The sequence below is a fragment of the Dama dama genome, chromosome 25, assembly GCF_033118175.1.
Source record: "Dama dama isolate Ldn47 chromosome 25, ASM3311817v1, whole genome shotgun sequence".
Classification (NCBI taxonomy): Eukaryota; Metazoa; Chordata; class Mammalia; order Artiodactyla; family Cervidae; genus Dama; species Dama dama.
The window spans coordinates 71,023,872-71,046,969 of NC_083705.1; the positions used below are offsets into that span (position 1 = coordinate 71,023,872).

At 44.0% G+C, this 23,098-nt stretch overlaps 1 protein-coding gene across 1 annotated transcript in view; it reads right to left on the minus strand.

Moving 5' to 3' along the window:
• Positions 1–23,098, minus strand: part of ADCY2 (adenylate cyclase 2) — a 455,550-nt gene that overhangs the window by 328,682 nt on the left and 103,770 nt on the right. The window contains exon 3 of the mRNA XM_061129349.1: positions 15,608–15,769. Within this exon, the coding sequence (XP_060985332.1) occupies positions 15,608–15,769 (162 nt within the window). The remainder of the gene's footprint in view (positions 1–15,607; positions 15,770–23,098) is intronic.

Below are 23,098 nucleotides of genomic sequence, written 5' to 3' on the forward strand. Positions count from 1 at the left end.
GAAGAACTGTTAAGTCTGCACACTTGACTTTTAAATTTTGTTTAAAAATGATAGTTTTTGCTCTGAAAGCTAAATCAACATGAAGACTTATTTATAAGAAAAAACGGACCAAAATTCCTCAAAATTACAAAAAAAGCTGTTAGATAACTAGTAAAGCCAAACCACAGGAGCGGGAAATATCCAGAATGGATTCTGATGCAAAGAAGATCATGCAACAACAACAACAAAAAAAACTAAAAGTGTGGGGAAGTTGATTTGCAACGCAATCTTGCTGCTCACAGTCACAGCCAATGCAATACTGCTGATCACTGTCAAGGTCAATGCAATATTGTTGCTCCCAGTTCCTAGAGTCCTCTGAGAACCTTTTCTTTCTCCTTTTTATTGGAGCTAGTTGCTTCACGCTGGTTTGCCAGTTTCTTCCGTACAGCCAAGTGAATCAGCCGTATGTATTCATACATCCCCTCCTCCTTGGATTTCCTTCCCATTTAGGTCACCACAAGCACGGAGGAGAGTTCCTGTGCTATCCAGGAGGTTCTCACTGGTTATCTATTTTATATACAGTAATGTATATATGTCAATCCCAATCTCCCAATTCATCCCACCTACCTTCCCTGAGAAGCTTTTCTAAGGGAGGTAATGAACATGATCCTCAACTGGACCAATTCTTGCTGAACCAACTCTGTAGGGTTTGCCAAAGGACAATAGGAATGGCAGTACATCTCACCTGCACAGATGAGGTTCTTCAAGCCACACCTCCTCCTCTCTGCTGGGATCCATCCACCTCAGACTCAAGAACCATCATGTCCAGCCTCACATTTCCAAATGTGCCCAGAAGTGACGGGTCCACTCAGGAACCACTGTGTCTGGCACACAAGACTTCCACCCCATGATAAGAAGAATTTCCTGAGTCCAGACACCCTTTGGAGGGGAGAGACTAGAAGACCTTCCATATGAAAGTCTAGCCCTGCCTACAGAACTCTCTCTCTCTGCTCAATCAAGAGAAGCAGTCTTTGACCTGTTAATAAACCTTAAATCAAAGGTTTAGATCACAGTAACACCCATAGGTTAAAGCACTAAGCGCAATACTTCCTTGATAAAACTTCCTGAGATGGGATGTCTTTTGGTGTCTTAAGGATTTCTGAAAATGTTTTTATTTCTCCATTAATGGAATCCAAATCAGTGACCTCTCAAATAGCTAAAATATGGTGACTTCTATGGGTTCAGAGACAAAGCTCACAGGGGCTGCTGAAGGCAGCCTAGTCATCCTATGGATGATGTTACTATCAGTGGAGGCAGGTCAACTTCCTCTCATTTCTCTGACAATGATGAGAAACCCCAGATCTTTGAACTTTGCTTTCTGTAACTGGTTTCCTAATTCTTCAATCATCTTTGTGTCTTTCCTCTGATACCTCTGTTAAGACATTAAGTCTGATTTAAAACGTATCTAGAATTCAAGTGAGGATCTGACTTATCTTGAAGAAAACAAAAGGATAAAGTGAAAGTCCGAGGCTGTCACGGCTCTTGTAACTGTCTGACTCTCGGACGCCACTCTTTCACCCAGCGGTCATGCTCAGAGACGGGGCAGAGAGAAAGCACTGCCCACCACCACCCTCGCTGGTGTTGTCCACGGCACACCGGTGCTTACACGCTCTCTACATCTGGTTGTGCATACGTGCACCCATCATCCTATCCTGAGTGCATCTATTCATTCAGGCATCCACTTAACATTATGTACTCTCAGAGCCAGGACAAATACAAATATTAAAAAGCTTGGGATCCTACCACAGATCTCAGCAGCTCCTCTCATGGCCCAGGGAACGTGTGACAGAAGGCCATCCAGACAAAAACGTACCCTGACGTGTGATGTGAGGATTCCTCTAAAAAGCATAAGAACAGCGCCAGCAGGAGCGCACGGGAACATCAGGAGGGTCCCCACGACCTCAGCAGTCATTCCCCACCGGCCCCCGAGGGCCAAGGACCCAGGTCCCTTCACCACCTTAACTCTGCGCCTGGTCTACTCAGGTCTGCCTCCCGGCAGAACAGTTTCAGTGAGACAGGAGAGTGGGAATGTCTGAGGCTCAGACGTGCTAAACCTGCAGTAAACCAGACAAACCCGCTGCCGTGGGCTGAACTGCATCTGCCCCCCGAGTTCACATGTGGAAGCCCTAACCCCCCAGCCTGGCTACAGTAAGGAAGGGATTCAGATTAAATGGAGACCTAAGAATGGAGCTCGGATCTGATCTGCTTTCACTGCCCTTTCCACGTGGCTCAGTGGTTAGAGAATCCAGCTGCCAAGGCAGGAGAGGCCAGAGATGCAGGTGGGATCCCTGGGTGAGGAAAATGCCTGGAGGAGGGCATGGCAACCCACTCCAGTGTTCTTGCCTGGAGAATCCCTAGGACAGAGGAGCCTGGTGGGCTACAGTCCATGGGGTCGAAAAAGAGCTGGACACGACTGAGCGACTGGGCACAGACAGACAGACACACGGACGTGAGGAAAGACAACAGAATGCTCGCTTCCTCTCTCTTTCTCTCCCTCTCTCCCCTCCCTGCCGTGTGAGAGTACAGTGAGCAGGCAGCTGCCCGCCACTCAGGAAGAGGGCCATCCCTGGAACCCAGGCTGGGACCCCAATCTCAGACTGCCAACATCCAGAACTGGGAGAAAGCAAATTTCTATTGTTTAAGCCATCCAGTCTATGATATTCCGTTACAGCAGCCAGAGCAAATCCATCAACCCCTGGCTGGGAATCTTAGAAAAATATTCCACATTATGATAAAACTCCATTTAATCTTTTGTCTGTCCTTTTCTTCTCCTCCTTCCCATTTTTGGTCAATGTCTTGATCAGAGTCTGAGGCTCTGGTATGGCATAGAAAGTGAATTTTTAAGAAGCCTAAGAAAAGATGAAAAATGAAACACTTCCAGTTTGACCCACAAAGATAAAAATTATCCTTCTTTTCCTAGAAATTATCCAGAACACCAAAGAGCGCAGGAAATGCAGAAATAATTTGTATTTTCAACAAAATCAGAAAATCAATAGAACCTCCAGACTCCAAAGTGGGTCTGAAAGCTAATGAATGTAGGCAGGACCAGAGGTAGGAAAGCAAGAAGACACCACGAGAGATCATAAAGAGGGCTGTAGATTCAGAAAGAACACAGAGATGTGCCTCAAGGGGAGAGGGCTGTGGAAGCCTTGTCTCTGCTTTGTGGGAACACTGGTGGGAGCCCTCCTGGATTCAGAATATTCAGGAGATGGGGCTTGGGAAGGAGAGGCATCCCTAGGAGTATTGCAGGAAGCAATCCCACTTTGAGGCAGGAGGTTCGGGCAGTTAGCATCTCCACTAGCTACAAGAATACTATGACTAGGGTGACATTTAACACAGTGATCCACCCCTACACGTGCTCCGAGAGCTCGGGAGCTAATGATGAGAATGATGGGCATCACTGTAGCAGTGTGTAGCTCATATATTAAAAGGGCACTCTGAAAAATAACAGATTAAATGCAAAGCTTTAATAAAACATCAAATTTCAGGAAAGCTGTTGGACTTCAAAAATAATAAAGTCCATTGGGAAACTAGGTAGAAATGTCAATTCTATTATAAAAAAAAGGAGAAATTCAGGCTGATCTTAGATTAGCAAACTCAGACTTGCTAAACTCAATGAATTCTAAAAGGTAGAAAAAAACAGACAAACTCTCTAATTTTAATGCAAAAGAGGCTAACATTAATTTTTTAAAAAACAGAAGAGAAAAATCCACTATCATCTAAAAATAAAGCCACAGCAAAAGTTTCTTTTGTGTCAAAAAAGAAATTAAAATCAAATCAGCAAAATATGTAGAAAATAATGATGATGAGCTCATATATAGCATAGAGCTAAAGCAGACTCAAGAGGAAAATGTATAGCTCTCAGCACCTATATAAATAAATAAGAGAGAAAACAGATTAATGGATAAAGCATCTAACAATCTAACACGAGAAGTTCAAAATAGAAAAAAGGAAAATTAATAAAGAAAAAACCTGAAATTAAAAAAAAAAAGAACCAATAAAAATAACAAGTACATTCCAAACTCATTCTTTGGAGAAATAAAGAAAAATAAATTTTAAAAAATTGCTTGATGACTCACAAATTTATACAGATAGGACAAATCTGGAGAATAAGAAACTAACCAGGGAAAAGTAAACGTAAGAACACAGGTTACAGAAAAGAATCTCATGATAAACGATCCCTGAAGGCTACAAAATATAGCTGCAACCTTGGATAAAAGAGACTGCATTTATAAGAGACGATCTTTGAGAAAAACACCCCAGAAACGAAAATAGATCTAAACAGAGAATTTGTACAGGTAAAAGGAAACACTCTCTAACCTAAACATTTGAGGGGGAGGGGTCACCCCTGAATGAGGCACCCAGAGTCTCCCCTGCACCCCCCAATGCTGCCTGTATTTGCTCTCATTATTGTTCAAAGAGATTCAGTATCCCTCAATTTATTAGTCAAAAGAATCAAGCAACAAATTGGATAATAACATGACATGACATACTGAGTTAATTCCAGAAATTCAATAATAGTTCAATACTATAAAGGGGGAGAAATCATACAACCTTGCCCATGGGTTACTTTTCTTAAAAAAATTCTCTTGAAAAAGTTCAAGATCATTGTTTAAAGGAAATGAAAACAGAAAATGTCCCAGAATAAGAATAAATGGTCACATCCTTCAGATTATAATATTTATTTAACTTAACCCAAAACCCAGCATGCTGATTTAAGGAACAAACATCAACCCTACTTTAAAAACACACACACAAACACATACACACAAAGTCAAGTGTGTCTATTCCCACCACATTAATGCTAGTTTTTTTTTTTTTTTTGGAGGTACTAAACAATGCCACTGGAAAGAAAAGGTGGATTTAAAAATCAGAAAGTGGAGACTCACTTGAAAATGATGTGATTATACCCACTTTGGAGTCTGGAAATTCTAAGATTATCGAATGAAAAATTACTAGAAACAATGAGAAAACTCAAAGTGGCTGGAAGATGCGTATTCACTGAAAACCTTCTGAAACCTTTTATCTCAACTTTTTAGAAAAATGTGACCATATCTCCTATTTTGTTGCAATGGGGCAAAGAGCCAATGGGAGCAGATGTTTAGTTTCCCTACCTATCTGTAAGTGATCCTCAGGAATCCTTGCTGATTGCCGTATGGATGAGAGTTCTGTTTAAATAAGAGTGGAATTCCCATATGTTTCCTCATTCTAAATTCTTCTAGTTTTGCTTTATTTTCCTATGTGTTACCATAAATATCATCCAGGGAGGTATCTTTGTATGCTGTACGCCACAGAGCTTAGTAATACCTAACCTCACAGACTCTGATCCTAGAGAACGCATGGAAGGTCTGTAGCAAGCCATGTAGGAGAGGAGTGGACCTGCTGTCCAGCCATGGGGGCTGGTATTGGAAGTGGTTTGAACACAGGTCCCCGAGTTATGCCCACTGGGAACCTCAGCATACCGCCCCTTTTTGGAGTAAGGGTCTCTAGGCAGCAAATGGCATATAGGACGTGCTAAATCACTCAGTCATACCTGACTCTTTGTGACCCCATGGACTGTAATCCACCAGGCTCCTCTGTCCCTGGGATTCTCTAGGCAAGCATACTGGAGTGGGTTGCCATTTCCTCCTCCAGGGGATCTTCCTGATGCAGGGATCGAACCTGAGTCTCTTATGTCTCCTGCATTGGCAGATGGGTTCTTTACCACTAGGGCCACCTGGGAAGCCAGTACCCAAGGGTCTTTGTAAGTATAATTAAATTAAAGATTTTGCTACGAGATCATCAGAGTGATCATCAGAGTGGGCCTTAAAAACAATGGCCAGTGTCCCAATAAGAGACAGAAGGGGGGGTAAGACGCAGAGACACTAAGAGCAGGCCACATAAAGATGGAGCAGAGATTGGAGTTCGAAGCCCCAAGCCAGGGTACACCAAGGATTTCTGGCAACTACCAGAAGCTAGGAAAGAGGCATGAAAACCTTCTCCCACAGAGCCTCCAGGGGACCCACCTCTGCCACAAATTGGTTTTGATTTTTGTGAAATTATGAAGTCCAGTATTAAGAAATTGCTGATGTTGAAAGCACCCAACTTTCTGGTAATTTTTTCAGCAGCATCAGGAAGACAATACAGTATCCCAGCTGAGGGGGTGGACGCAGTGATGCTAAGAGATGGAACTGTATACACGCACATCTCCAGGACAACAAATCTGAGATGCAGGACGATCAGATCCAGTGTATTAAGGTACCATTGGCTGAGCAATCCCCAAGGTTGGCTGGGGAACTGAAGTGGGCTTCTCCAGGGAACAAGACACTCCAGAGAAAGAGTTCAAGATGTCTAGCTGGCAAGTGATCCTACATACTCCTCCCTCTCACTCCTGACAAGCAGTGAGCTGTGTCTTGGGCTTCCAAAATCAGGTGCTCCATCAACCTACAGAAGCACCGGTCCTCAGCTATTAGCTGAGCTTCTGAACTCCACTCAGCGGTGTAGTGTGGCCTCTGAGCCCCTCACCAGGATGGGGTTCACTGCCTTGAGTCTACATGGGATATGCCACAGGATGGTCAACCAGACATGACCTGGGCTCTGAGGGTCCTAGGTATGTATGGTGCAACTTTCGTTCCATAGATCATTTGGACTTTGATTAACATATATCCTCAAAGTGTGTTTATGTTTCCCTTTATCTGGGCGCCTGTAAAAGTCATTTAGACTTGGCAAGAGACATTACCCCTGCTGCTGCTGTCTACTGGACTGGCCAGCCTGACAGCAGGTTCTCCCTTATACACCAGGTCATCTAATCAGCACCAAGGCCAGCAACTAGCTAAGGAGGCTAGTGTTACTGCTGCCATTTCAGAGATGAGAAAACTGCGTCAACTCAAGACTCCGGTCAAGTTTACGTGATGCTGCAGTTTGATTCTCTAGGAAGCACATATGAAACACAGCTGAGTGTTTATGAGAAAGTGCCCTTGGGATCAATCCCCAATCAGAGGGAAGGACTGGGGAACTGATAGAGGGAGAAGCTGAGTTGGGATGCAGGTCTGACAACTCCAGACAGACTCACAGACATTCTGGAGCTGAAATTAGAATTGTCCTGCATTGCACCAAAAGGAGAGAGAACTTATACCCCCACTCAATCAGTCATGGACGTGGGCCACCCATGGAAAGGCACGACCTTGGCAGGCAGTTCTGTGAAGCTGAGGCAGCCCGGAGACCAAGATCTGAAAGTCTGCTGCTAACAATACCCTCAAAGGCTGAACAACCAGTCTTTCTTTGAGAAGGGATCTTGGTGGTCAATCTTTCAGTACAAAATATGTAGCTATGAAGTGGGAGAAACCAAATCCAAACCCATATTCCATCTGAGACCAAAGTGCTCTCTCTGTCCACCATCCCGTATTCTCAGCTGTGTCAAGACACTCAGGAGCTGCTGAGGAGACCACAAGTGATGAATCCAGAGTCTGACCAGCAGGATCTCACAGCTCCCAGTGATAATCGCTCAGTCGTGTCTGACTCTTTGCGATCCCATGCACTGTAGCCCACCAGGCTCCTCTGTCTATGGGATTATCCAGGCAAGAATACTGGACTGGATTGCCATTCCCTTCTCCAGAGGATCTTCCTGACCCAGGGATCAAACCCACATTTTCTGCGCTTCCTGCACGGCAGGACGATTCTTTACCTTTTGAGTCACTGGGGAAGTTCAGGAGGTTGCTGAGTGGAGTTTAATTGAACTAGCTTGACTCCAGCTGGGACCTCCTTCTCACCAGGTACTGTGAGCCTGAAAGTGAAACTCCCGGGGGAAGTAAAAATTGATGTATATTATTCTCATAGAAGCCACACTATGATTATTGATGCAAAAATGTATACAAAGTATTAATACATCCCCTTCTTCTGCTCCCAGCTTGTCTGGTCTGCTGCATTTCAATAACATAATAAGGATGTTGTAAGTCTATCACCATGCAGTTATTATTAACACTCTGTTTACTACCTGGCATCCCAGGTGGCGCTAGTGATAGAATCCTGCCAATGCAGGAGACATAAGAGACCTAGGTTCGATCCCTGGGCCAAGAAGATTCCCTTAAGGAGGAAACAACAACCCACTCCAGTATTCTTCCCTGGAGAATCCCAGGGACAGAGGAGCCGATGGGCTACAGTTCATGGGGGCACAAAAAGTTGGACATGACTGAGTACCTGAGCATTACTAACTGATGCATTAACCACGAACCCGGCCCAGTTAAATCCTTTTCATTTATCATCTCATTTAATCATCTCTGCTGCCCTAGAAAAAAGTCATCATCATTAGTCTCACTTTACATATAACTAAGAGCATCTCCAACCCGTCTCTCCTTGAATTGTCTCCCCGTGACTATGGGTACATCCTCTCTCCACTGTACCAACTCCTTGGGCTGCTCTCTACTCTTTAAAGAGATAGCTTAGAACCACAGGGAAGTTCTCCCCTAAGTCCAGCTGCAGATATATTATTCTCTCAAGTTCACACAACTTAATAGGTTCACCATTTGTCCTGGAAGTATAAATCTGTCTTGTGTGACTCTCCATAGGGGTGGCTGAGTTTTCCATTGTCCTTTAAGGGTTTTAAATAGCACCACTGATGGTTCAAAACTAGAAATCAGTATCTTTCACACAGCACCCTCAAAAATAAACAGTCGAAACAGACAAAGCCTCAGATCTTTGTATATCATGTAACAAAAATGCATGGGTTTGTGAAAGTGCTAGGAAAGCCACCTGTTAAGATGTCAGTCAGTGGAATGTGCCATTCAGCCATCACTTAATCAGTCTCTAATGATGAGTCTCATTTGGCATGAATCCATTGCTTTGAATGAACAGAAAGCACAGAACTCAGATGACAAGTTCAAGAAGAGGACAGAGACAGCTCTGGGGTGATTGATGGCATTTTTCATTTTTAGAGAAACCCTTCTTTTTTATGCTCCTTTGATCAAATCTCTGAGACAAACTTACAGTCTGACAGGGCTTCCCTTCACCTGTGTCTTCTATCCCTTCCCCCAAAACAGGCTCACAAATTTTGGAAAATAAACCTGGGTCTCACTCCATCATTACAGTCAAATAATTACCAACATGAAGCCTCTCTATTTCACATTCTTTTTTTATTGAAGTGCGGTTGATTTACAATCTTGTGTCAATTTCAGGGATATAGCAAAGTGATTCAGTTTATAAACATTTTTTTCATATTCTTTTCCATTATAGGTTGTTACAAGATATTGAACATAGTTCCCTGTGCTATACAGTAGGTCCTTATTGGTTATCTATTTTATATATGGGGCTGCCCTCATAGCTCAGTCATTAAAGAATCTGCCTGCAATGCAGGAGACCCGGGTTCAACTACTGGGTTGGAAAGATCCCCTGGAGAAGGAAACGGCTAACCAACTCCAGTATTTTTGCCTGGAGAATCCCATGGACAGAGGAGCCTGGCAGGCTACAGTCCATGGTGTTGCAAGAGTCAGACATGACTTAGCGACTAAACTACTAGTATATAGCTGTTAATCCCAAACTCCTAACTTATTCCTCCCTCTCTCCTTCCCTTTGGTAACCATAGTTTGATTTCTATGTCTGTGAGCCTATTTCTGTTTTGTAAATAAGCTTATTTATATTATTTTTTTCAGATTCCACATATAAGTGGTATCATAACTTAGTTAGCATGATAATCTCTAGGTCCATCCATGCTGCTGTGAATGGAAAAAGATGAATATCTTTTTCATGGCAGAGTGATATTCCATTGTATACATGGACCACATCTTCTTTACCCACTCACTTGTGAATGGACAAGGACGTTGTTTCCATGTCTTGGCTATTGCAAGGAGTACTGCAATGAACACCGGGATGCGTGTACTTTATTGAATTGTAGTTCTCGCCTGATAAATGCCCAGCAGTGGGACTGCTGGATCATGTGGTAGCTCTATTTTTTAGTTTCCTAAGGAACCTCAGTATTGTTCTCCACAGTGGCTGCACCAGTTTCCAATCCCACCAACAGTGTAGGAGGGTTCCCTCAAACATCCTGAAAATTGCCAGAGCATTTTTAAATGATTTGGCATCCTGCAGGGGAGTGCTTATTTCTATTCTGCTCTTCACTTTTCCTACCAAACTCTCTGATGGGATGATGGTGTGAAGTTCCTGCCATTGAGATGAGAATGGGGCTTATTTGTCCAGCTGGGGGAAGGACGGAAATGTGAAACCAGGGCAGAATTGTGAAGTGCATCTTGATTTGCTTTAAGACTTAATCACATTAGGTATTTTTCTGTTTTTACTTCTTCTCTTTGCTTACCCCACTCCTTCCAAATTACAATGTCTCTAGAATGGATAAAGGAGCGTCTGTTCAAACGGCCTATGGATCACGCTCAATCAACAGCTGATGCTACACAAAATGAACAGTGATACAGTCTCTCCCCCCCCCCCACCGTGGAATATATTAATACCATAAGCTTCTCTAAAGATAAACAGTAGGAATGGAGTTCCAAATTCCTAACAATTATTTTCTTCCATAGCCAGAAACCGGGCAGCTGGTAACTTGCTGTCTTTCCTTTGAGCTCCTCAGATTAGATCCTAAATACAATTTAATTCCAGACTCCAATATAAAGTTCCTGAATTATACTGGAAGAGTCAGTTATGTAACAAATCTGCATTACTCCCAACTGCACACGTGCCAGAGATAACAGGCTACATTTTCTAGCTTAGGTCCAAACTAAAATGTTTTAAGTTGTGTCACAACTTATACTTTAAAGTATGCACTGCATGAAAGTGTATATAATTTCTCTGAAAAATGAGTAACCCTGTTGGAAAATCAGTAAGCACTGTTCATCTTATCTTCTTTAATAAATATGGATTCTCATATAACCTGCTTGAAAAAGAAATCTATATTCAAATTCCTCCCTCTCTCATGGGAAATTAAAACATACAGAAAATGAAAATTCAAACTATGTTAGGAAGACCCCGGACATGAAAATGTAAGAAACTTAAGTAAATTTCAAACACAAAATGCAATATTGTTAATGTGTAAATAGGGATATTTGCAAATTCCTTGAGCATGGCTCAGTATCCTGCTGTTGGCAATGCTGATCTAAAGTTTAGCAAAAGAAAATCAGACATGATACATATATACAGACTGAAGTAAGTGCTACATAAGGGCAGGCTGCAGGCTGGACCAGGCTCCTGACTGATGGACTAGCTGACCTGTATAAGGGGCAAGACCCCTTCCCAGCTCCCTCATCTTGCCAGTGGCTGCCTAACTGCCACCCCGCCAAGGTCCAAGCTGGGGTAGGCACCATGGCATGACGGGGGAGGTTTCATGTTGTTTTCTGAGCCTCAGTTTCCCTTTGCCTTGCTATAACCAGAAGCCCCCCCCCCCCAAAAAAAAAGAAGATTCCTTGATGCTTTTACAAAACTTTCAGGCAAATGCATGCTATCCTACTGATACAGATAAAATCTGTATTTTCGTGTTAATCAGGAATTGTAAAGGACTTTTGCTGCCTATTCTAAGTTTATGATAGACAAAGTATCCTTTTTTAGACAGTACAAAATGGGCTTAAGTCTTCTCATATGGAAATCACGTATTTCATTTTTTATTGAGGGAATCTAGAGTCCCTTAAAAAAAGCTCAGATTCCAGAAAAACTCTTCTTTGACATCTGGTTCGGAAACAAAAGACAGAAAAGACTTAGAAGAAAAGGGGCCAAGAGCGGTGCACAGGGAACCTCCAAGAGGAAGCAAAAAAACATGTCTTCTTCTTCCACAGTCACGTCCGTCCAGAACATACCCGCTGTCTTCCTCTTCCTGGCCCAGTCCCTTCCGGTTCCGTTCCTGTCCTTCTCCTTCCGGCCTGAATAACCGAGGGCCTAACCCTTAGGTGAGGGCTGCTAAGACGCATCTGTACCAAGAGGGGATGTGGGAAGGAAGCCAAACCCGCCCAGGTGACAAAGCTGGGCTAGGAGCGCAGGGTATCTACGCGGGCAAAGTCAAGTACAGGGGATGGAGCCTCAGACGGGGGAAGTGCGGCCTCACGTGGACAGGATGTTGGAGCCCGGCAGGGGGATGGGGGGCGGGGAGGGTGAAGGGAGGGAAGCTGGGCCAAGTGACCGGGAGGGGGAGGGGCTGACAGTTGAAACAGCAGGCTGGTGGCACACACAGTTTAATGGAATAAATAAATACATACATTAAGAATCACGAGAGCTAAATATTTTTCACTGTTGGTCAAGAGAACCTCAGTGGAAAGACAGAAAACTGGCCGGAGATGTACACTGGATTGGAAATGGAGGCATCATCGTGAAGTCACGGTGTTTCACATGTCAGCAGATACGTGAATTAACTGAGGGGCGGAGCACGCGGCCTCGCCTTGGAGTGCCGACTCTCCAACGGCAACGGGAGGAGCAAAAGCCCAGATCTTGCCTCGAAATGTTATTCTTCACCAGAGAGACCCAGGGCTCCTTGGGGAGATGGCTGACTTCAGAGTCAGGCCAGAGAGGGCACAAGAGCAGACCAAAAAAACTTGTGCTGGGAATTGAGGAAATGCTCAAAGAATCACGGGAACAAGTCAAAGGTACAGCTCCGAGGGGCAGCTAATGAACAGGTCTGAGGCCACATGGGCATCAGAATGGGGCTTCCCCAGTGACTCACGGGCAAAGAATCCACCTGCAGTGCACGAGACATAGGAGATGTGGGTTCAATCCCTGGATCGGGAAGATTCCCTGGAGGAGGAGATGACAACCCACTCAAGTAGTTTAGGCTGGAAAATTCCAAGGACAGAGGAGCCTGGAGAACTACAGTCCACAGGGTAGCAGAGAGTCAGACATGACTGAGTGACTAATACTTTCAGTTCACTTCCACATACCATCAATGGATTGCCAATGTCCAAAAAATAAAATGAAACAAAAAATGATTAGTAGGGACCCATGTTAAATAAGTGCACTGCTTCTTTGGAGGGTTAAAGGTAAGGCGATGCTGATCATCAAGGATGGGATGTTATTGTTTAGTTGCTCAGTCATGTGTGACTTTTTTCCAATCCCATGGTCTGTAAAGGTTCATATATCTGTGGAATTTCCCAGGCAAGAACACTGGTGTGGGTTGCCATTCCCTTCTCCAGGGAACCTTCTTGACCCAAGGATCAAACCCAGATGTTCTGCATTGGCAAGGGGATTCTTAACCACTGAGCCACCTGGGAAGCCCCCCTCAATGGGTACCTTATTCTTTATATCAGAGCAATCATCTTTATTTTAAATAGTTTTGCTTCAAACAATTACTCCAGAGCAATATAACTATCTACTCTACAGCATTTTCTCTTTTATACACTTTTCATAAAAGGGAGTCCATAAAATGTTTTCCTCACATCACAAACCAGTGTTATTTTTAGGTTCTATTTCTAGCAGTGGCCAAATGCACTTAAAACTCTTCTACTTCATTACTTTGATGTTTACCTATGAACCTTCCATTCAAAAGCCGTCGGCATATTCCGCCTTTCTCAGCTCTTGAAATCACTGTGAAATTGTTTCTGAGGGGCTGGAAACCTGACCTTTTATTCTTCTGTTCCTTTCAATGTTATGCTTATATGAAATACTACGGAATGAAGAATTTTTATTCTTTTGTTATTCTCGAATCATCCTATCTCTGCCTGTCCAGTGATAGGAAGTATTTTTCTTTGTTGGTTTTGGAGATTGAGAAAATAAAAACTTTAAGATTACATCCTTAACCATATTTTTTTAACCAATGCAAAAAAACAACTGTGCTTAAAAAAAAAAAAAAAACTCAACATAGTACTTGATATCTAAAATATGCCAGGTTCTTTGCAAATCACTTCCTTTTTCCTTTTATTTTAACCCTATTTGATCCTTACAGGCAGGTGTCACAATCCTCATCTCACAGATATTTTCTCTATTACATCTGCACCAGCAGACACTTCCTTGATTCATGAAGAATCAGAAGAGACAGGTACAAAATGTTCAAGGGATGTGTTCCAAGGTAACCCGAGACCAGGAAGATGCTGTGAGCTGGGAAATATGTTTGTGTGCCCTGTTGCCTGTGTAACCAGGACTTTCCTGCAGTGATTTTTATAGTGTAAACTGGCAAAGTGAATTGTTATTGTTACATAATATTATTACATAAATTATTATGTACTCATTCCTACATAAAACATACCCATCACCCTGACCTGCATGTGACCACCTAAGGTGGAGCTTAATGACTCTACTTAATGGAAGATGAAAGAATGGAATTTATGCTCCGGAGGAATGCCCCATGAATATCCTCATGGGAGGCTCTGAAATGCAGGAAAAAAAAAAAAACAACAACAAGTAAAATCTGGGGCAGAACTCAGGTAAAAAGGAGCATTTCTTTCACCTCTTCCCAGGCATGGCTGGATTATTTCTTCTTTTCATAAAACACCCACCTTCTTTCTTTCATTTGATTAGTTACTGACCAGCCACTGTGTGTGTCTCTGGAGATGCAGGTTACTGATAAGTGTCTACTCTGCTCGGTCACAGGGAAGAAAGTGTTTCCTCCACTCCCTGGAGTGGACCGTTCCTAGTAAAATCCAAACAAGTCATTGTAAAGCTGACACCCGCAGTGCTAAGTCAGGAGCTTCACCCTCACTCAGTGCCCACAAAGGACATCTCACAAATGCTCAGGCTACTTTTAATGAATGTTTGTTATGAGCACTAGGAGAGGACTATTGAGAAAAGGGGTCCCTGGAAAGCTTTCCAACCAAGAGCAATTACTACAGACCCAAGGGTAAGCCTCCATTTCCATCTCAAGTTTCCAAATAAAACGCTCCACCGAGTGAAGGACAAACTGGTTTCTCAGACCCACAGGGCTCAAGAGACCCACATCTAAAATCCCCTTTTCAACAACAGTGCTGTTCATAACCACTCCTCTCAGGTCCACTGTGTTTTGAACACAGGCTGCATTTGTTACATTTGATTCCAACAGAGCAGAATAAAACATGCTTTTTATAGGTAAAAAAAGAGACTGTTAAGAATAAGCCCAAATCACTGCCCCTCGTGTTTACAGACGTACACAACAGGAAATTAAATGGCTTTTTAAATGCTTTCAACTAATTAAATAGAAAGGCTTTGTGGAAACGCCATTTAGCAGTAAAGCTAACTTTTCTGCTGAAGCATTTTAAGAAACTATTTTGTATGTCCTTGGACTTGCCAGAGGATTAAGAAATAGAGAACTCTTTTGTCCTCTATAAAGACGGGGTTTTGGATATCTCTCAGAGAGGGAGATGGGAGGGAATCATGAATTTAATTATATAAGTTGCTTCACTCTAAAAATAAGAGTGCTAAATTATAATGCATAGTAATAGCTTTTAACAATCAAATCAGCAAAATGGAACTGCCATTTCCAGTTTCGCCATTGCCGATTGCTAAGTGACTGCCGATTCCACCCGCAGAGAGCGGGGGGACCTGGCCACCCATTAGCAATACTCAGAGTCAGCATCAGAGAGCAGAGCTGGATCACCTGCCAGGCACCAGCTGACAGTCACACCTGGAGCAGGCGTGCGGCACTGACCCCATCCCCGGAGGGACCGGGAAGGTCACCGTGCGGAGGCGGAGATGCACCTACCTGCCAGACCAGGTGCTCCTCGGCCCCTGGCGATGCAGACAGGCAGACGCTGAGCACGACGGTGTGAGAAGAGGAGGTGAGCACGCTGGCGATGACGGCATCCCGCATGTTGAAGGGCAGCATGGTGTACACCACGAAGATGATGAAGAGGAAGAAGGAGACCTGAGGTGGGGGAGAAGGGCGGTGAGAGTCACAGAGTGTCCCTGCTCCTAAAGCCCCCTCTTGCCTTCCCATCACAGGCTTCACAGGCCCCCAGGAACCACAGCCATTCAAGAAACACTGTTATGATAAAACAAGGAGGCATGTGCAAATAAATCCACTGGGTCCCAAGGAAGGACTGACTGTTGTGATGGAAGAGGGGAAAAAAGGTTCTTTTTCAAAATTTGGGGATTTCCAGTTCTGACATCTGAATCACTGCAGACATGAGGTGAGGCTGAGCACCTCATGGGCATTGATGCAAAGCTGGTTCTAAACTCTCAGGGCTTAGTATCTGTGTTTTAGAACACGTATCAGGACTCTTTACATTTTTTATCACAGCATCTTAAGAAGAGACCCAAGGAGAATGGATGGCTGCCATCTGTGGGGAGTCAGCTGAAGTAGATGCAAAGAGCAGGAATATGAAATTAACAAGATAAAGCAGCTCAGAGGCGATTCCCCTAGAGGGAATGTCAAAGATTAAACATACAATTACTATATGACCCAGCAATTCCATTCCTAAATGTATACCGTAGAGAACTGAAAACAAGTACTTAAACAAACACATGTACACACGTGCTCATAACAGCACTATCCACAATACTCAAAAGAAGGAAACAACACAAATGTTCATCTGCAATGAAAGGATAAATGACATGTGGTCCATGCACAACAATGGAATACTATCCAGCCCTGAAAAGGAAGACAGTACTGATACAGGCTACAATGTGGATGAATCTCAAAACCAGTAGGTTAGGTAAAGACAGCTAGGGCAAAAGACCCCATACTGTATGATCCCACTTACAGGAAGTATTCAGAATAAGTAAATTTATATACAGAAAGCAGATTGGTGGTTTTTAGGGGCTGTGGCAAGGAGGAATGGGAATTAACTTCTCAACAGGAAAAGGGCTTGATGAGAATGTTCTGGAAACTAGACAGAGCTGGATACTGCACACTGTGAATGCACTAAAAAACCACTGAATTCTCTCCTTTAAAGTGGCTAATTTATGTCATGTGAATGTCACCTCAATAAAAAAAAAATCAATGTGAAACAGCTTAGAGGAAAGTTTGGAATGGAAAAGAAAATGGTTTAGTAGGTAATAAAACAGGCCATTTTCATTACAAAAGCAGCAGAACATCAAAAGGGATAAAAAGGTGATAAATCAAGTGGAAAAGAGACCAGACCGAAGTCAGAAAAACAGGGAGCATGAGGATTTGGTGAGCTTCATTCAGCACAAAGGTCTTCACTCAAAAAAGCAAGTGAGACCAAGAAAAGAGCTTGTCCCACTTTTACAGGATGACCCAGGTTACTTTGATTTTGTTGTTTAGTTACTCAGTTGTGTTTGACTCTTTGCAACCCCATGGACTGTAGCCCACCAGGCTCCTCTGTCCATGAGATTTCCCAGGCAAGAATACTGGAGAGGGTTGCCTTTCCCTTCTCCAGGAGGTCTTCCCAACCCAGGGATGGAACCTGAGTCTCCCGCATCTCCTGTATTGGCAGGTAGATTCTTTACTGCCGAGCAACCAGGGACGCCCTCGGGTTACTTTAAGGAATCCTGAAGCCCAACAGAGTGGGAAGGACTTAAGAGCCGGGGCAGAGCTGTTCTGCTGGAGTTCGGATGGTGTGAATTCACATGAAGGACGTGGACAAAATTCTCTGCTCTGGATTTAACAAAGAGAAGCCTGGGTGGACACCAGGTTCGATTCCCCTCCTGCACAGTCACGGGAGCTTGTAACACGCATTACAATCAAAAGGTGACTGTGCAGATTCTCTTAGGCAGGGTGTCAGCCTCAGCACTCCTGACACCTGAGGCTGGAGAATTCTTCATGACGGACACTGTGCGCTTCAGGATGTGTTAGCAGCATCCACGGCCTTGACCCACTAGATGCCAATAACATTCCACCTTCAAAGCTGTAACAATTGAACACATCTCCTGCCCTTGTCAAGAGTCTTCCAGGGCATAACACTGCCTCTGGTTGAGAACCACTAAGCTACAGGGGAAAGTTTTTCTCAAGAATGAGAAAAACAATTGATGCCCAATCCCAGCTCAGTGAGAAAATTAAGCCTACTTTGGAATCCCTAATATCCAGCAACTTTACAGGAAAGACTTTCAATCAATATATTTTTATTTCTACACATAGGATTTATGCCAACCCCTTATATCCTATGTGTGTGCTAAGTCACTTCAGTTGTGTCTGACTCTTTGCAACCCTAAGGACCATAGCCTGCCAGTCTCCTCTGTCCATTGGATTCTCCAGGCAAGAACACTGGAGTGGGCTGCCGTGCTAGAAGAGGTATTAAACAAATATGTTCAGGTATCAAGATTGACAATTACAAAAGACAACCTCTTCGCCAACTACAGGTTTTTCTTCTAATGTAAAATCCTTTAGCATTTCTTTGAAATTAACAAAACTTTTGAACAGCTTAATTTTGGACAGCTTTTAAACTCCAACGTGGTTTCAATTAATACACACTCTGCTAACAGTTTGAGCTTTGAAATGCAAGCACACGCAAGCTTATCTGCAGTAACCAAATGGAAAAAATAGAGGCGGTTGGTTTTCCCAATACATATGGTTGCTCCTGTTATTCACTTATGGATGACAAAATGAAACTGTTAAAGGTCAATTAAGCAAGCCATATTCAATTAAGTTTTGGATTTTAGTGGCAGCATTTCAGGAGCCAAGTTTTGGGAGCTCAGTGAGTGATGCCCAGCTGCATTCGGCAGACTAGAGGGAAAGAGCTTAGTACCGTTTCAAGACCCACGGTGGGGACAGTCTGCACTTCTTATTAATCCCAGAGGACTTTATTTTTTTTTAGCCTGCTTTCCAAAACAACTTCAAATAGGGCCATATGTAAAACCATAATGGATCTGGCACATCTACAAAAGTGGGTGGGTATAAACTCCAAAATGTTGAATGCAGGCACTTGGGTTTCCATGTTACCATGGGGACATTTCCACCACTGATTCCCCTTGGATGTGTCTCTGTCCAGAGGCTGGAGAGGGAGGGGAGGACCAATCCAGTTCTGGACACTATACAGAAACCCACATGAGCACCGATCTGAAGAGACAGCCCTCATCTCAACAGAATCATTTCGAGAGTTTCTCTTAACTCTGGTCCAGCATCCGCCTTTTGCAAGACATGCGTTACCTTCCCCTTGAAGGTCCACTTGACTTTCAAGCTCCACAAGTTTCAAACCAACTACGAGATTGTCCTTTATGTTCTTAAACCTCTTCCTCTTACCTGGTAACTCAGTTCGACTTAGGACGCCTTCCTCTCCAATCAACCCAGGCATCAACGTTTGAGAATCAGTTCTGACAATTCTACACATACATACTTAAAAAAAAAAAAAACAAAAACCTTCTACTACCGAACTCCAGCATCTGGCATCTGACTGTTCCTCTCTGCTGTCACGGCCACCAGGCAGGCTGAAGACCTTTCCATTCAGTAAGAAACCCGCTTCCACAATTTCCCTCCCTACTCTCCCCAAGGTAAGCATCCTTCCTCCCTCCTGCCCATTCCACCCCGTCCTCCCCACTCCTGGCAACCATCAGGACTCTTTTCCAGACAGTTCTAGCTCTCCTCCTTCTCAGCACATGGTAGAAATGCATCAAGCATTTCTTTGAAATTAGCTGAGGCCATGTGACTTGCTTTGACAAGTGAAGCATAACCAGAAATGATACGTGTCCTTGTGGGTGGAAACTTTAAAAGCAAATGCACAGTTTCCCAAGTCCCTTCCCTCCCTGGCAATCATGGAAACATGACATTGGATGGAGCTCCTCCCAGTCTTGGTCGAAAAGGAAGGACAGAGCCCCTCGAATGACCCACCTGGGTCTGTGGGCATGTGAGTGAGCCATTACCCTTGATGCTGGCAGGACCTGGGTACCCCTAAGCACAGCCTGGATGGTCCTGACTGATACCAAGCTTATACAGACACACATACACGCTTGCACACATGCACGCACGCACATGAGAGGTTTTATTGATAGATTAAATGGGGTGCTCTTATATGCATTACTCTGCAATTTGCTTTTATCAATATATACACCATAGGCATCTTTCCAAGCCTATAGGTGTGAATACGTTATTTACTCTTTACCAGTAGCAAAATATCCCATAGAAATGGATGCGCTGCACGACTCCAGAATTTCCTTACAGACCAGCCCTGCGGCATGATAGGAAGCCCTGATCCAACTGCTGCAGTGATGCTCTCACAGGTCTTCTTCCCACCAGAATCCCCCCTTCTTTAATCCGGCCCACATACAACTGCTGGGCGGGCAATTCTGAGTGCAAAAGGCTGTTTGTGGTTTCCTTAGATGCATGTTTCCTCGGGCTCACCCTGTGCTCTGAACACTTCTCTCCAAGGTTTCTTGTGATCACAGAGTCACAAGGAAACCATATGGTCTGGAGGTGTTTTCATCCTCACCCCCACCCTGCTCCAGAAGCATCCTCTGCTCCAGCCCACCCAAATCACCCCCCCACTGTGAGCCTGGGGTACTCTCGCCTCTAGGTCTGCCGTTACCCATTCTCAGATGGTCCTGTCGCCTCTTCTTGGTTCGTTCAAATATCACCTCTTTCTAGATCCAGTGCATATACAGACTCTTTTATCATTTCTCCGACAGTCTCCAGCGGATCCCTATCTCACTCAGAGGCAACTCCCAAGGCCTGGCAACATCCTGCCAGTCCTCCTGCAGCCGCCCTGCCCTCCTCTCGGCCGGCCCCCGCCTGCCCTTGCTGGGATCCAGCGTCTACAGCCTCCTGACTGCTTCTGGGGCTTGCAAGGGATGCTGCTGTGGTCCCCCTCCCAGGCTCCCTCTTCCTGCTCAGGCCGTCGATCAAGTATCACTCTACCTACCAGGCTTCCCTGGTGGCTCACACGGTAAAGAATCTGCCTGCAATGTAGGAGACTGGGGTTCAATCCCTGGGTCAGGAAGATCCCCTGGAGAAGGGAATGGCAACCCACTCCAGTACTCTTGCCTGGAGAATTCCATGTACAGAGGAGCCCGGTGGGCTACACCCCATGGAGTCGCAAAAAGTCACACTCGACTGAAGCAACTTTCACTTTCTCTTACCTACCTGCCTTCGGCAACTGCCCTGCACAAAACAGCAACTCCACTCCTTCCACACCCTGGTCCTCGTCACCTGCTTTACTTGTTTATACCTATTTGTTGTTGCTAAGTTGCGTCTCACTCTTTGAGACCCTATGGACTGTAGCCCGCCAGGTTCCTTTGTCCATAGGATTCTTCAGGCAAGAATACTAGAGTGGGTTACCATTTCCTCCTCCAGGGTATCTTCCCGACCCGGGGATCGAACTCGCATCTACCGCTTCTCAGGCATTGGCAGGCAGATTCTTTACCACTGAGCCACCTGGGAAGCCCATAACACCAACAGTTCTGAATTTGTTCATTTTCTCCCTCAGTGAAGCTTAAATGACATCATAAGGGTAGGAACTTGTTTCACTCACAGCATAGACGCCAGTGCCTGGGCCCCCAATGGTGGACACCTGGTAGGTGCTCCATGAATATTTGCTGTCTGCATGAAAACCTCTATTATACATCCCAATACGACCCCAACTACATTCACACTATTAGCATCTGCTCACTCCATGCATCTCTAAAAACATCTCCCCATCTTCCTTGATCCAATTGACCTTGCCATGAACTATGGCCATATTGAATTTTGAATGCTTATTTCTCTACAGATCAATCACATTTAAACACTTAAGTGAACAGACATCTGTCAGATGCCAATGGCAGGCAAGAGCAGACAATGGATCGAACAGGAAATGGCCCCTGTTCTCAGGGAAACTCCTATTCTACCACCAAGAACCTTTGAGCCCTAGGGGGAAAAAAAATCTTACTGTAATGCCAGATTTTAGTAAAAATTGCCCAAGGAAAAGATAAAATTTTTGAATATATTGATATAATTGAGCCTTCTAGAAGGGAAGTTCTAAATTTAAAATAAAAATTTCCTCTTTGAATATGATTTCCATCCCAAAGGATTGCTGGCTTTGAGACTATTTATACAATTTACGAACTAGGAGCATCTCTGAAACTCTCTGGAACTGCATAACTATAAAACTAGTGAGAAATAGAAAAACAAAATATGCAAGTGATATTTATCTTTTCACCTAGACCAGTATTTTTTATCTTGTTCTTTGATCAGACTTTACATAAAGATTACTTTGAGTCACTATCACCTTTTTTTTAGTGAGAATATATTTTTAGAATAAAACAGTCTTTAATTGGGAAATCCTTAGTCACCGATTTTTAGTGCTGGCCCATTTTTAGCTAGCTAGTGTGTTAAGGCTACTTTGCGTGTCCCTTTTATGATCACCCTGGTTTTCAAGTTTGACTTTCTCCTCTTTTTCCTCTTTCTTTCTCAAGGTCTTCCCAAAGGAGAGGGGTTCATATCTGTATATACAGATCTCCTATGTGTATGTGTATGCACACACATGAGGGCATTATGCTGGTGAGACAAACCATACAAATAAAGACACTGATGTGTACATATATGATATCACTTCTGTGTGGAATGTAAAAATTCCAACTCGTAGAAATTGAGTGGAATGGCGGTTCCCAGGAGCCGGGGTGGAGAAATGGGGAGACGTTTGTCAAAAGACACAAAACATGCAGTTCAAGCGTGAGTAGGTCCTGGGGACATAAGCACAGTATTGCATTTACAGTCAACAACACTGTACTATAGACATCCAAGTCACAGAGAAAGTAGATCTTAAATGTTCTCATCACAAAGAAAGAATGACAGCCATAGGACATGGTGGAGGTAGCAGCTAACACTCTGGCGTCAATCAAAGGGCTCTTTTAAAATGTTCAAACTGACCCTGTCGCTCCTCCTCTGTGTACATCCTGCCACTGACTTTCTACAAGATGAAGAAAAACTCAAAGTCTTCGGCATGCGGATAAGGTTCCCTGCTGATCTGCTCTGGCTGAAGCCCTAACCTCATGTCTCACCAACTCCCATCACCCCACATTCACAGTCCTTCCATCCTGGCCCTACTGATGTCCCTTCGACAACCTCGGGGCCTTCGCACTTTCTGTTCTTTTGCCCCAAATATTCTTCCTTGATCTTCCCTTGGCTGGCCTCTTTTCGTCATCCAGGGCTTATAGCTCAAGCATCACCTTCCAGAGAGAAGCCCACCAACCTCCCATCTAAAATAACATCCCCATTCACCCTCTAGCTAATCACCCTGCTGAACAACTTCCTCTCATTATTGGAATTTGAATGCTCATCTTTATATTTATGTTTAACAAGGACACCTGAGAGTAGAGGGCCATC